The sequence below is a fragment of the Ovis canadensis genome, chromosome X (genome assembly GCF_042477335.2).
Source record: "Ovis canadensis isolate MfBH-ARS-UI-01 breed Bighorn chromosome X, ARS-UI_OviCan_v2, whole genome shotgun sequence".
Taxonomy (NCBI): Eukaryota; Metazoa; Chordata; class Mammalia; order Artiodactyla; family Bovidae; genus Ovis; species Ovis canadensis.
The window spans coordinates 115,780,313-115,795,140 of NC_091727.1; the positions used below are offsets into that span (position 1 = coordinate 115,780,313).

At 38.7% G+C, this 14,828-nt stretch overlaps 1 protein-coding gene and 1 non-coding gene across 13 annotated transcripts in view; one reads left to right on the forward strand and one right to left on the reverse strand.

The window, feature by feature from the left end:
• ZNF280C (zinc finger protein 280C) overlaps positions 1 to 14,828 on the reverse strand; it is a 73,141-nt gene that overhangs the window by 33,500 nt on the left and 24,813 nt on the right. For all 12 annotated transcript variants that reach the window (XM_070290814.1, XM_070290817.1, XM_070290809.1 and 9 more), the window contains 3 exons: positions 14,615 to 14,761; positions 7,947 to 8,104; positions 2,147 to 2,261 (listed from right to left, as the gene is read on the reverse strand). In XM_070290814.1, coding sequence (XP_070146915.1) covers positions 2,147 to 2,261; positions 7,947 to 8,104; positions 14,615 to 14,761 — 420 coding nt within the window. The remainder of the gene's footprint in view (positions 1 to 2,146; positions 2,262 to 7,946; positions 8,105 to 14,614; positions 14,762 to 14,828) is intronic.
• TRNAC-ACA (transfer RNA cysteine (anticodon ACA)) lies at positions 13,489 to 13,561 on the forward strand. Its single transcript has one exon. It is a non-coding gene; the product is annotated as a tRNA-Cys (tRNA).

Genomic DNA, 14,828 nt, shown 5'->3' on the forward strand with positions numbered 1-14,828 from the left:
GGGTAAATAACCAGACACTGGGCATTTTTAATGGCAGGGACAGAGTGGAACTAAACCCCGTTAAAAGATCAGGAGGTCATATATTTCCCATCCTCTGGGCAAGGGAGACATCTCACATGTACACAAAGGTTCCTTGGGGGTCAAAAAGGAGAGGACACCACCCCACAGTATGTGATGCTAAGGGCTTCTGGGCCAGAAACCATCTTGGGAAAAAGTTGCTAATGTATGTTGAAGAAGGCCATAGGGTAAGTCAGGTGTGGAAAAAGAAACCAGATAATTGGCTAAAGGTAAACAAAGACCCAGAAGAACTAACCTATATAAATGATTTAACCTCCTCTTTACTGTGCTCCTCCTCCCTAGGGGGACACCCTCACACTCTTTCTCTCCAGGTGTGTATCTCTGCCTTGCTTCCATCTCAACTAAACAAACTGTTTACCTATGTGCTCTCTGACTTGTTGCTGTGCTGTCTCTAATAATAAACTTCGTACCTGCATATTTTTGCCTCTGTGATAACTGCATTTTTCATTGGGGGACAAAGATCCAGGGAAAAATAGCTTCTAGCCTGTAGCCCTTGCTGGTCTGGTAGCTAGGATTCCTGGCTTTCAACCCAGGCTACCCACGTTCAATTACTGGGCAGGGAATTCCAATGTCACTTCATGCCACCACTCACTGCTGCCTCACTGAGATCAATTTAAACAATGTTTATTGTCTTTTATAGCTTTAACGCATTTCTCACTTTTCACTTACCTGAGCCTCAAAAAAGCCCTGAGCCAAGTAGAGCGAGAATCAAAATTATATAGCTAAATGGTTGATTTCAGGTCTGGAGAATGAAAGCATTATGTGAGAAAATAAAAATACCTATTTTAATACTATGAGAGAATTGAGGTGTAAAGAGATTGGTTAGGTGACTTAATAAAGGCTACAAAAATACAGAGGCTCAAGCCTCTATCTTTCTAATCAACTATAACCCATTTACCATCTGGGCAAAGTTTCACTCTTGCAGTATGGTAACTTAGAGTAGAAGCTTTAAGAATTCAGATTTTTTTTCTCTATGATTAAAGACTACGGTGCTTCATAAAATCAAAATTCAGACATCTATTTCATCTCATTTATTTTGGTTCTTGGCGATTTTACTAACTAGGTAAGTGATGCCTACATAAGTGAATATCAAACCAAGTATTGTCAAGGGAAAATATTTTTGGCAGACATATTACTATAAATTCTATTTTGATTTAGTAAATATATAATTTGTTTGTAAACAATTGAAACAGTCACAAAAATTTCTGTGTACCTTTCTCCACTTGGTGATAACACGTCTTATTTGCTAACATAACTGCTTTGATAACAGGGAATTTTTCAACTAGATAAAACTCCTTCATGGCATACTATTTCAGGTTAATGAAGAACTTTGTTATCGTATAAATCAAAGAACTGTAATTCTCCTTTAATTGAAATCAACTATAACCATGTGGTTTTTCTCACACTAATGGTCTTCCAAGTAGTATTTTTTAAAAAATTACAGTATCAGGGTATCAGGGACTTCCCTGACTCACAGAAATTATATTAAGATTTTTCAGTGCATGGCTGCCTCCAAGTGACAAAGTGCTCAAAGAACATATGTTAGCAGACTTAATAAAAAGAAACAAAATATTCTATCATTAAATATAGAAAATCAGTCAAGAAAGGCATTCAGGGACAATTAGTGTTCCTTCTGCATGCATATGTGCTCATCAGACTCTTTGTGACCCTATGGACTGCAGCCCGTCAGGCTCTCTCTGTCCATGGGATTCTCCAGGGAAGAATACTGGAGCGGGTTGCCATTTCCTCCTCCAGGGGATCTTCCTGACCCAGGAAGAGAACCCCGTGTCTCTGAACCTGTGTTCAGAGATACTGAACCTGTGTCTCTTGTGTCTCCTGCATTGCAGGAAGATTCTTTACCCACTGAGTCACCTGGGAAACCTTAGATTCCATTTTACAATATGTGGAAAATGTAACATGAAGATATAGGCTTCAAAATAGAAATTCACTGTATATGTATATTCATCAAGTATATATATGTTCATCAAGTATATGTATATTCATCAAGTATATGTATACTCATCAAGTATCTTTTTTACTATGTTTACAAAAAGTGCCAAAACCAAACCTTCTATATAAATTGTGGATCCATCTTGGGACAGTGGTACTGTATTCTGGCTCAAGCAAAATGGTAAGTCTGAAGACTCATCTGACTCAACTTGTGATGAATTCTTTGCAAAATCCTGCAATAAGTTATAAAGGTAAATTTAACTGTACATCAATACTGTAAATATACACTTAATGATTTAATTACTAATAAGTTATAAAATAATTATTACTTGCTGTCAAAATTAGCATCTACTGAGTAAAGAGTACGAGAGAACTCTCTGGATTGTATTTGTAATTTTCCTGGAAGTTAGTTTTAGATAAACCATTAAAATGAAAAAATAATAATATTACCAGCAAAGTAAAGGTTATATATTGGTACAACTTTTCTGCAAGAAAATTTTGGCAGTTATCTATTGAGGGCTTTGTAAGAGTTTATATCCTTTGAGCCAATCATTCTAAATATTTCACTTCCAAGCATTTATACATGCCAAGAAAATGAAAATATTTAGTGGAGAATTATTTATAATTGTAAAAATTGAAAACCTGTATGTCCAACAATGGTGGAATGGTTACATAAATAAACTATCATGCAATATTATGATTTTCAGAAACAGACAATGACAAAAAGAAATGTTTCCAATATAAAGTTTGGTGAAAAAAAAAAGGTACAGATACCTGTATTTAAAATATAGTCCTGATTAACAGACTCTATATATCATACTAACCATCCATAGAAAACAAAATTCTCTTGTTTCTTCTGAACCACCCCCCCGAACACCAAACCCCATACATATTACCTTTATCGTGGGAATATAAGGATCTTGCTTGCCTGTTTTGTGCTTACAAGTTGAGAGACAAATCAGGTATTAAGAATTTTACTTTGCTACTAAGTTTTCTGTTGACAAAGACTAACTGTTAAGAAGTTATGGAGACATATCAAAAGTTACACAAACCATTCCATTCCTAGAATTTCAGGCATAACGCACAGATTTCTGCATTTCAGCCTTAAAACCTATTATAGAAAATCAGTAATAGCCATATCACTTAATTGTAACCAAGCACAATCTTACTCCAAGGTATTTTCTCCAAATATTTGGAGAAATATGGAAAATATTCACCAGCAACTCCACAAACAGTTCTTTAACATTTCTTCCAAAGTTCATACTTTAAGTCCTTTCCTAGGTGATAGTTCTGGTCAATTAAGCACCACCATTTCAGAGAGCAGATACATTCTTAAACCAACAAATAACGTGTTAAAATAATTCTCAGATTGCGATTTTTTAACATCTCATAAAGTAGTTCAGAAAGATACCAAATACATCGGTAAGTACAAAAGGTGATGGACTGGGATTCAGAAGACCTGTCCGTTTATTTGACTGTGGAACCTTTGGCAAGTCACTTCTGAGATTCAAATTATTCTTCTGCAACTGAAATAAAAGTCACCAATTGTTGTTAACTTAAAATATACTTGCCTCTTTCACAGTACAGACCATCCCAGACCTACAATGGTTCAACATAGGATTTTCCACATTATGATGCTGTGAAAGTGACAAGCATTCAGCAGAAACCATACTTCAAATTTTGATCTTTTCTCAGGCTAGTGAGATGTGGTTCAATACTGGGCAGTTACAGCAAGGCACAACTCCCAGTCAGCCACGTGATCATGAGGGCAAACAACCAATATACTTAAAACCATTTTGTTTTTCACTTTCAGTACAGTACTCAAAAAAATCACATGAGATATTTAATACATTACTGTAACAGGCTTTGTGTCAGATGATTTTGCCAAACTGTAGGCAAATGTAAGTGTTCTGAGCACATTTAGCATAGGCTAGGCTTGGTAGGTTAAGTGTCTGAAATGCATTTTCAACTTGTGATGGGTTTATTAGGATATAACCCCATCCTAAGTCAAGGAAGATCTGCACTAGAAGTATTCCATTAAGCAGCTGTCATAGCAGTACTAATGAAGACCTAAAATGATCTCCTATGTTTATATATAAATATTTACATTTATTTATACAAATAAATAGGCAAATTGAAGTTAAATATGGTTAAGTAAGGTTCCCAATACAACCCAGCTTGTTATTGATGAAGCTGGATTATAGAACGCAGGTTAGCCTTATTACAAAGTCTGTGCCTTCAACAATACCACATTTACTTACTTTCTTACTTTTTTACTGTAGGTAAATATAAAATACTTTTTATTATTTATATCACACTTACTTTTTTCACACTTACTTTAAAAGGAATAATAATCTCCCTGCCTGCCCCAAAGAGTTACTGAGGTTAAAGACAGGTTTAAAAATTTCAGAGAAAATTCCCTTACACAGGATTCTCAATTCATTTGAGAATATATGTCATCCTCAACTGTGGCTAATAATCACCTGGAGAGATTATTTTTTTAAATCTATTATGCCCAAGGTCTCACTCTAGACCAACTGACAAAAATCTCTACTTTTAAAAAGCTCCCTAGGATTGTGAACCTGATTAAGGAACTCTGATTAAACAAATGTGTCCACAGAAACAAAAAATTCTGAATTTGGATGAGCTCTAGTTTCTAACTTCTGTTAACACAAAAGATACCCATGTCTTATTATTCTTCCTCCCTGGGTCCAACAAAGGAATGATTTTCATATAACTGCATTTGTGTTTTTTTACAGATTTTTTTGACATGGATCATTTTAAAAATCTTTATTGAATTTGTTACAAGATTGTTTCTGTTTTGTGTTTTGGTTTTTTGGCCTGGAGACATATGGGATCTTAGCTCCCCAACCAGGGATCAAATCAGCACCTTCTGAGTTGAAAGGCAAAGTCTCAACCACTGGGCTGCTAGGGAAGTCTCTATCTGTATTTAAATAATAATGTTTCCTTATTTTTGTGTGTGTGTGGTTTGTTTTTCCTTGTTTTTTCCTCTTTTTTTCGGCCTTGTTGTACAGCTTATGGGATCTTAGTTCCCTGAGCAGGGATTGAACCTGAGCTCATGGCAATGAAAATGCCAAGTCCTAACCACTGGACTGCCAGAGAATTCCTTAGTTTTCCCTAAATGCCAAGCTGCTTACTCTAGCATGAGAAAATTACCGAGTTCATCTGATTCTATCTAAAATCAAATAATATTTGCATTTCTTATAGTCTGCAATCTTTAGGTACACCTATTCTTATGAACACTCTGTGGAGGGACTTCCCTGATCGTTCAGTGATTAAGGTTTGTCTTTCCAATGAAGGGTATATGGGTTTGATTCCTGGTCCGGGAGCTAAGATCCCACAGGCCTCTACACCAAAACCTAGGCTTTGGCCCAAAATAAAACAAACAATTCTGTAACAAATTAAATGGTCCACATAAAAAAAAACAAAAAAACAAAAACACCAGCCTGTGGATACTTAGCAGATCCAAGTTTGAGATCCAGTGGTCTGGGTAAAGGTTCTTATTTTAGAAATAAAGAAAGTGAGGCTCATAGAAGTTGTGACAATGCTCTACTTAAGAACAAAGACAGAATCATCATTAGAGTTTCATTCTCAATCCGGGTTCCTTGGAATATTAGTCCAGGGCTCATATTATTACTGATGATAATTTCAGAAGATACTGGTTTTCAAAAAATGATTTTTTTTTTGCTTGAAAGGCCGAATTTAATCATTGGCAAGAATACTATCAGTTTTCTTCCATGAGAGGCAGATTTTGTGTATCTCTGAGTACTGAAACACCGTGTGTGCCAAACAGATCTTAAAGGCGGCCTCCATGATTTCCTCCTGATATTTATACACTTGTCTAATTTCCCCTTGAGTGTGGGTGGGACCTGTGGTTGCTTCTAACCGAGAGAATTTAGCAAAAGCAACAGGATGTACATGATTATCTTATAAAGCCCATCTTTCCCTTGCTGGCTTTGAGGAAGCAACCAAGTCATGCTAGGAAGGTCTACACAGCAAGAAACTAAGGACAGGCTCCAGTTCACAGCAGCAAGAATTGATGCCTTCAGTCTGACAACCCACAAAGAACTGGATACTGCCAACAACCATGTGAGCCTGGAAGCAGTATTAAATGATACTCCAGCTCTCTCTACCTGACACACTGATTGCAGCCTGGCCCAGCAGAGGACCCAGTTAGGCCATACCCTAGCTCTTGACTCTCAGAAACCATGAAATAATACATATATATCGCTTTAAGCTGCTAAGTTTGTGGTACTATTGTTATGCAGCAATAAAAAACTCCATGGTGCTTTGTCAGTCATTCTTTCAAGTAAAAATTGCATTGTATTTTTAAAAAAACCAGCCAGTTCAGTTTGTGGTTCATTCTCACAAGTGCTTTTCCTCAAGAGAAACTTCATACTGCAGATGTAGAAATGCTTTATACATACTTTCCTGGTGGCTCAGAGGATAAAGCATCTGCCTGCAATGCAGGCGACTTGGGTTCGATCCCTGGGTTGGGAAGATCCCCTGGAGAAGGAAATGGCAACCCACTCCAGTATTCTTGCCTGGAGAATCCCATGGATAGAAGAACCTGGCGGGCTACAGTCCACTGGGTCGCAAAGAGTTGGACACGACTGAGCAAATTCACTTACTCACTGTGCATACTACCCTTCATCACCCAGAATATTTAAAAAAGTAGTGTATTCAAAGGTCAAAAGTTAGTAAAATTAGAACAATTTATTACTTCTTCAAGGATATTCTTCAGTGAAAGTGAAATTTTTCTACTGTGAGTGCTTGGTGATCACCAATCCAAAAACTACTAGTACAGTTGGGTATCACTGCCTTGATTCATATTAAGCCACCAGGAGTTTCAGGTCCATTGCCTTTGCAGCACTAGCACAAATGTTTACAGAGTAAAAAGTGCAAAGATCTTAGTGTTACTAAGACAACAGTTTTGACCTCACAGGTCCCCTGAAAGAGTCCCAGGGAACCCCAGTGGTCTGTGAAATACATCATTGCTCTAAGATAATGCTTCTGTTTTTAAAAGCATATAATTAAATGTACATATGAAAGTAAAAGTGTTAGTTGCACAGTTGGGTCTGACCCTCTGTGATCCTGTGGAGTGTATCCCACCAGGCTCCTCTGTCCACAGAATTCTCTAGGCAAGAATAGTGGAGTTGATTGCCATTCTCTTCTCCAGGGGATCTTTCCAACCAAGGGATGGAACTCGGGTCTCCTGCATTACAGGCAGATTCTTTACTGTCTGAGCCTCCAGTATATACTTAACTGTATGTGTGGATGTGCATATTTAAAAACTTTGGGTTAACCTGGATTGAAATCCCAGATCCATCATTACCCGCCATCATGAATCCTTTAGACTCTCTGAGCCTCAGTTTCAACTATAAAATGGGGGAAATAACTGTGCTTACCTCATAGGGAAGTCATAAGAATTAAAACAGATTAATTTATATACAGTGTTTACAACAAATGTTAATATTACCATTATCGATTATTTCAGTTAAAAGTTTTAAAAACGAAACTATGAAAGTATGTTTTCAAAATAAATAGTGATAACGATCTTGGAAAAATCTTCCCAATTAAGAATACCCAGTTCAGCTTACCATTTTAAGAATTTTGCCATTATGCAATATTCATTACTGCTAATACTTTTAGATAGCATAGTTTTCAATATTATACCAATTTAAGCATACTATGTGATTTATTGCCAGGTTGGATAGTTAGTTCCTGACACTATTATTTTGGGTATCAGTTGCACTATCATAAAAATGGTGACATTTTCTGACAGTGATTATGTTTCTACTGGGATGATAACTAGATATGATAGTCCACAATTCTAACTGGGTATTATAACATCTAATGTGTCCCTGCACTAATTGTGTAGTTTTAAAAACACTTACAGGTTTAGGCACGTTCTGAACGATATCAGAGTTATATGAAGATCTAGACTCAGGATGAAATATAGGAAAGGCAGCCTCTGGACTTGAAGATCGCGACTCAGGATGAAATCTAGGAAAGGCAGCCTCTGGACCTGATGAAGAGTCTTCGTCGAGTTCACCTAAAGGCATGAAAGCATCAGCAACACCTGTATTTTTCTACACAACAATTCTACCACGATATTTTACTTTAATTTTAAAGTAATACAACAATACTATACCTTGACTGTCTCATTCTTTATTTCCTTTGAAGATGAGGCGAGATTACCCCTGTTCACAATATTTATGAAAATTATCTTTAAAAATTTTTTTATTTCAGTGAAAGTATATATCATGATAATAGAAAAACTTTCCCCCAAAAATCTATATATAAGCAATACTTGAAGCATATTGAGTTCTTTTAATGGTGACAAGGTTGCATACAGACTTGGGTTACTGTGACTTGAAATCAAGCCCTTTCCCAATCTCTATGTCACATTCACACCCCTAAAAGCCTGGAAGTTTCATCATGGGCAAGCTGATGGATTATCTGTACCACTGCTCTTGACTACTGACAGGGATACCATCAGAGATTAAATTGAATCTAGAGTTTATAAAAGTATCTCATATCTACTCACTACACCGAAAGTCTGGATTAGTCTAAGAATGCTCACTGTTGTATGCATGTGAACCCGTAACTTCTAGGTTATTGAGGAATCAAGTAAAATTTGGAAGAATAGAGATTTACCTAAAATTGCTAGTCAAGAGAAGGTACAAAGCAGAAAAAAAATCCCATAAGACATAAAAAATTTCCCTTTTCCACTCCTAGTCGAAAACAACTAGATCTCATAAAATAATTCTATAGTCACACAAAAGTAGCACTCTTTTATCATATGAAGTGCTCTATGACTAAGCACTACAAGTCTTTTAGAAGAAAAATCTTTTCATTCAAATAAGTTGGTATTGTTTTCATTTAGAAATTCAAGATCCATGTATTTATCCAAGCCATTAAAGAATTTCTATAGTAGTTTTTGGTGACTGTAGTCCGTCAAACACAAGTTTTTATTCCCCCTTTTATATTAGTTTTTAAAAAAATATTTAGCTCATTTCCATATGCTAAAATATTTTAGGACATAAGACATTAATAGAATCATTTAAATTCTGGGTTATTTAGAAAAGAAATTTGACCAGGATCAAATTTCTTTTTGACAGAATCACTACTAATACACATTATTCTAGTTGAGTAATAGTTATTTCTAATTGATATATATCCAACATCAATAAGATGATTTGAATAACTTTTAAATATGGTTAATACTTCAATATAAAAATCACAGTGACTAGGAAACTAATTTAATATTCTGCTTCTCTATCAGCAGCAAATATATCAATATGCCTACTTCATTGAAGTGGCACTCCACTTAGCATCTGTTTGCCACAGGAAATGATACTAAGAAACTAAATTATTCTATCTTTGATAACTGAATAGAAGTGCTATTCCAAGTTTAGAGACAGAGAAACAAGAACTAGGCTTTCAGAAAATTAATCTCTCTCTAAACCACACTAACATGCACAGCCATAATAAGAAAATATTGGTATGCTGGTTACATTCTTTGGTAAATTCTCCTGGCTTTACAGAAATAAATAGAATGAGAAAGACTGTTTCTTCATTCGCCACTAAAACGAAATACGTTGTTCCTCTGAATTTTACACAATCCTAATTGGACTGTCTTCATTGGACAGTCACCGGTGGCTGCGACCGGTGCACTAAGTACAGTCGAGAGGAGCTACCCAACGTGTGAGGTCAGGGGTGGAAGCTGGGAGGACCCCATGCCCGAAGGTCAGCAGCCAAGAGGAGTTACCTCACGTCCGAGGTCAGGGGCAGCGGCCGAGAGTGCCAGGCTGCGATGGCACAGGAATGGCCAAGAGGAGCTACCCCACGTCCGAGGTCAGGGGCAGCGAGGAGGAGCCACCCTGTGCCTGAGGCCAGGGGCAGCAGCCAGGAGGAGCAACCCCATGTCCAAGGAGCGGTGCTGCGTGGGCGCAGGAGGGCTTAGACGAGCTATCCCACGTTGAAGGTCAGGAAGGGTGGTGGTGAGGAGATACCCCTTGTCCAAGGTAAGGAGCAGTGGTTGTGCTTTGCTGGAGCAGCCATGAAGAGATACCCCACACCCAAGGTAAGAGAAACCCAAGTAAGATGGTAGGTGTTGCAAGAGGGCATCAGAAGGCAGACACACTGAACCCGTACTCACAGAAAACTAGTCAATCTAATCACACTAGGACCACAGCCATGTCTAACTCAATGAAACTAAGCCATGCCCGCGGGGTAACCCAAGATGAGCAGGTCACGGTGGAGAGGTCTGACAGAATGTGGTCCACTGGAGAAGCAAATGGCAAACCACTTCAGTATTCTTGCCTTGAGAACCCCATGAACAGTATGAAAAGGCAAAACGATAGGATACTGAAGAGGAACTCCCCAGGTCAGTAGGTGCCCAACATGCTACTGGAGATCAGTGGAGAAATAACACCAGAAAGAATGAAGGGATGGAGCCAAAGCAAAAACAATACCCAGATGTGGATGTGACTGGTGATAGAAGGAAGGTCTGATGCTGTAAAGAGCAATATTGCGTAGGAACCTGGAATGTCAGGTCCATGAATCAAGGCAAATTGGAAGTGGTCAAACAAGAGATGGCAAGAGTGAACGTCAACATTCTAGGAATCAGCAAACTAAAATGAACTGGAATGGGTGAATTTAACTCAGATGACCATTATATCTACTACTGCGGGCAGGAATCCCTCAGAAGAGATGGAATAGCCATCATGGTCAACAAGAGTCCGAAATACAGTACTTGGATGCAATCTCAAAAATGACAGAATGATTTCTGTTCGTTCCCAAGGCAAACCATTCAATATCACGGTGATCCAAGTCTATGCCCCAACCAGTAACGCTGAAGAAGCTGAAGTTGAACGGTTCTATGAAGACCTACAAGACCTTTTAGAACTAACACCCAAAAAAGATGTCCTTTTCGTTATAGGAACTGGAATGCAGAAGTAGAAAGTCAAGAAACACCTGGAGTAACAGGCAAATTTGGCCTTGGAATGCGTAATGAAGCAGAGCAAAGACTAATAAGAGTTTTGCCAAGAAAATGCACTGGTCATAGCAAACACCCTCTTCCGACAACACAAGACAAGACTCTACACATGGACATCACCAGATGGTCAACACCAAAATCAGATTGATTATATTTTTTGCAGCCAAAGATGGAGCAGCTCTATACAGTCAACAAAAACAAGACCAGGAGCTGACTGTGGCTCAGATCATGACCTCCTTATTACCAAATAAAGACTTAAATTGAATAAAGTATGGAAAACTGCTAGACCATTCAGGTATGACCTAAATCAAATCCCTTATGATCATACAGTGGAAGTGAGAAATAGATTTAAGGGCCTAGATCTGATAGTGCCTGATGAACTATGGAATGAGGTTTGTGACATTGTACAGGAGACAGGGATCAAGACCATCCCCATGGAAAAGAAATGCAAAACAGCAAAATGGCTTTCTGGGGAGGCCTTACAAATAGCTGTGAAAAGAAGAGAGGCGAAAAACAAAGGAGAAGAGGAAAGATATAAGCATCTGAATGCAGAGTTCCAAAGAACAGCAAGAAGAGAGAAGAAAGCCGCCTTCAGTAATCAATACAAAGAAATAGAGGAAAACAACAGAATGGGAAAGACTAGAGATCTCTTCAAGAAAATTAGAGATACCAAGGGAATTTTTCATGCAGAGACGGACTCGATAAAGGACAGAAATGGTATGGACCTAACAGAAGCAGAAAATATTAAAGAGGTGGCAAGAATACATGGAAGAACTGTACAAAAAAGATCTTCACGACCCAGATAATCATAATGGTGTGGTCACTCATCTAGAGCCAGACATCCTGGAATGTGAAGTCAAGTGGGCCTTAAAAAGCATCACTACGAACAAAGCTAGTGGAGGTGATGGAATTCCAGTGGAGCTATTTCAAATCCTGAAAGATGATGCTGTGTAAGTGCTGCACTCCATATGCCAGCAAATTTGGAAAACTCAGCAGTGGCCACAGGACTGGAAAAGGTCAGTTCTCATTCCAATCCCAAAGAAAGGCAATCCCAAAGAATGCTCAAACTATCGCACAATTGCACTCATCTCACATGCTAGTCAAGTAATGCTCAAAATTCTCCAAGCCAGGTTTCAGGAATACATGAACTGTGAACTCCCTGATGTTCAAGCTGGTTTTAGAAAAGGCAAAGAAACCAGAGATCAAATTGCCAACATCCGCTGGATCATGGAAAAAGCAGGAGAGTTCCAGAAAAACATCTATTTCTGCTTTATTGACTATGCCAAAGCCTTTGACTGTGTGGATCACAATAAACTGTGGAAAATTCTGAGAGAGATGGGAATACCAGACCACCTGACCTGCCTCTTGAGAAATCTGTATGCAGGTCAGGAAGCAACAGTTAGAACAGGACATGGAACAACAGACTGATTCCAAATAGAAAAAGGAGTACCTCAAGGCTGTATGTTGTCACCCTGCATATTTAACTTGTGTGCAGAGTACATCATGAGAAACGCTGGTTGGAAGGAACACAAGCTGGAATCAAGATTCCCGGAAGAAATATCAATAACCTCAGATATGCAGATGACACCACCCTTATGGCAGAAAGTGGAGAGGAGCTAAAAAGCCTCTTGATGAAAGTGAAAGAGGAGAGTGAAAAAGTTGGCTTAAAGCTCAACATTCAGAAAACAAAGATCATGGCATCCGGTCCTGTCACTTCATGGGAAATAGATGGGTAAACAGTGGAAACAGCGTCAGACTTTATTTTGGGGGGGCTATAAAATCACTGCAGATGGTGACTGCAGCCATGAAATTAAAAGACACTCACTCCTTGGAAGAAAAGTTATGACCAACCTAGATAGCATGTGCAAAAGCAGAGACATTACTTTGCCAACTAAGGTCCATCTAGTCAAGGCTATGGTTTTTCCTGTGGTCATGTATGGATGTGAGAGTTGGACTGTGAAGAAAGCTGGGTGCCGAAAAATTGATGCTTTTGGACTGTGGTGTTGGAGAAGACTCTTGAGAGTCCCTTGGACTGCAAGGAGATCCAACCAGTCCATTCTGAAGGAGATCAGCCCTGGGATTTCTTTGGAAGAAACAATGCTAAAGCTGAAACTCCAGTACTTTGGCCACCTCATGTGAAGAGTTGACTCATTGGAAAAGACTCTGATGCTGGGAGGGATTGGGGGCAGGAGAAGGGGATGACAGAGGATGAGATGGCTGGATGTCATCACTGACTCGATGGATGTGAGTCTGAGTGAAGTCTGGGAGATGGTGATGGACAGGGAGGCCTGGCGTGCTGTGATTCATGGGGTCTCAAAGAGTCGAACACGACTGAGCGACTGAACTGAACTGAATTGGACTTTTTTTGTTAGCTTTAGCATTAGCCACCCAGTTGTGTCCGACTCTTTGTGGTGACCTCATTGACTGACTGGACTTCCCTGGTGGCTCAGATGGTAAAGCGTCTGCCTACAATGCAGGAGACCCAGGTTCAATCCCTGGGTCAGGAAGATCTCCTGCAGAAGGAAATGGCAACCCACTGCAGTATTCTTGCCTGGAAAATCCCATGGACGAAGGAATCTGGTAGGTTACAGTCCATGGGGTCGCAAAGAGTCAGACAAGACTGAGCAACTTCACTCACTCACTCATAGACTGTGTCCCACCAGGCTCCTCTTTCTATGGAATTCTCTGGACAGGAATACTGGACTAGTGGATTGCCATTCCCTTTTCAAGGAGAATCTATTTTCCCATCCCAAGGACCAAATCCAGGTTTCCTGCATTGCAGGTAGATTCTTTACTTTCTGAGCCACCAGGGAATTGATTGGACATTTAACAAGCATCGTTAATACCTTCACTTTTACATTATAACACCAAATCTAATTAACAGAAATCCACAAAGGTATCTGACATTCTCCCAGAGCCACGAGGATTAAGTGTGCTGACTGACTGCATCATCCTAGTATACTGGCTGAAAATCAAGCCACTGTATATTCTTCATGAATATAACCAGGACTTGCTGAAATATGGGTATGGCCAGAAGCTACTGCTCATGTTGATATACAAACCAGACCCTTTTTATTTTGTAGACATAAACCAAGAAAACACTGATGAGGCAGTTGAATGGGTGTCAGAAACTCCATCAGAGACTAACACAAACTTATTTAGTAGTCTGATGTTTTAAACAAAGCATTCCAACACTTCCTTTTCTAGGTACATTTGGGCTTAAGGGAGAAAAAAATTAACAAACAGATAAATAGATGACTTGGCTCCAATAAAATTATGATTTCTAATATCAAAAGATCTACAATGGTGTTAGGCAATCTTAATGTTTAGGTAACTCAGTTAAAATTTTTCTTTTCTCTCACGTATTTTTACCTCTCACACCTCCTTATTCAAGTTCCTAACCATATTCTCCTTCTGATTCTCACAAATTCTTACTGACTGCTATACTCTCCTCTCACATCCAGCACCTTATAGTATAACAAGGACATGTAAGACAGTCCCACATTTTCCACTAGAAACATCATCTGTTAAAACTTTGCTTCACTGAAAGTAAATGCTTACTTGAAGTGGGTGATTTTGAACCTGGTATCGCTCCAACAAAGATCAGCTCATCATCTTCTTCCTCCTCCGGTGTTTCTACTTTCTTCTGCCACGGTTCCAACTCCTCTTCTTCACATTCCATAAACAGTTCTGCCATTTTGGAACTATCTAATTTTCAAAAAGAGAATCCAATTTTATTTTTCTAAATATTTTCTTGTAATCCATAGTATGATAT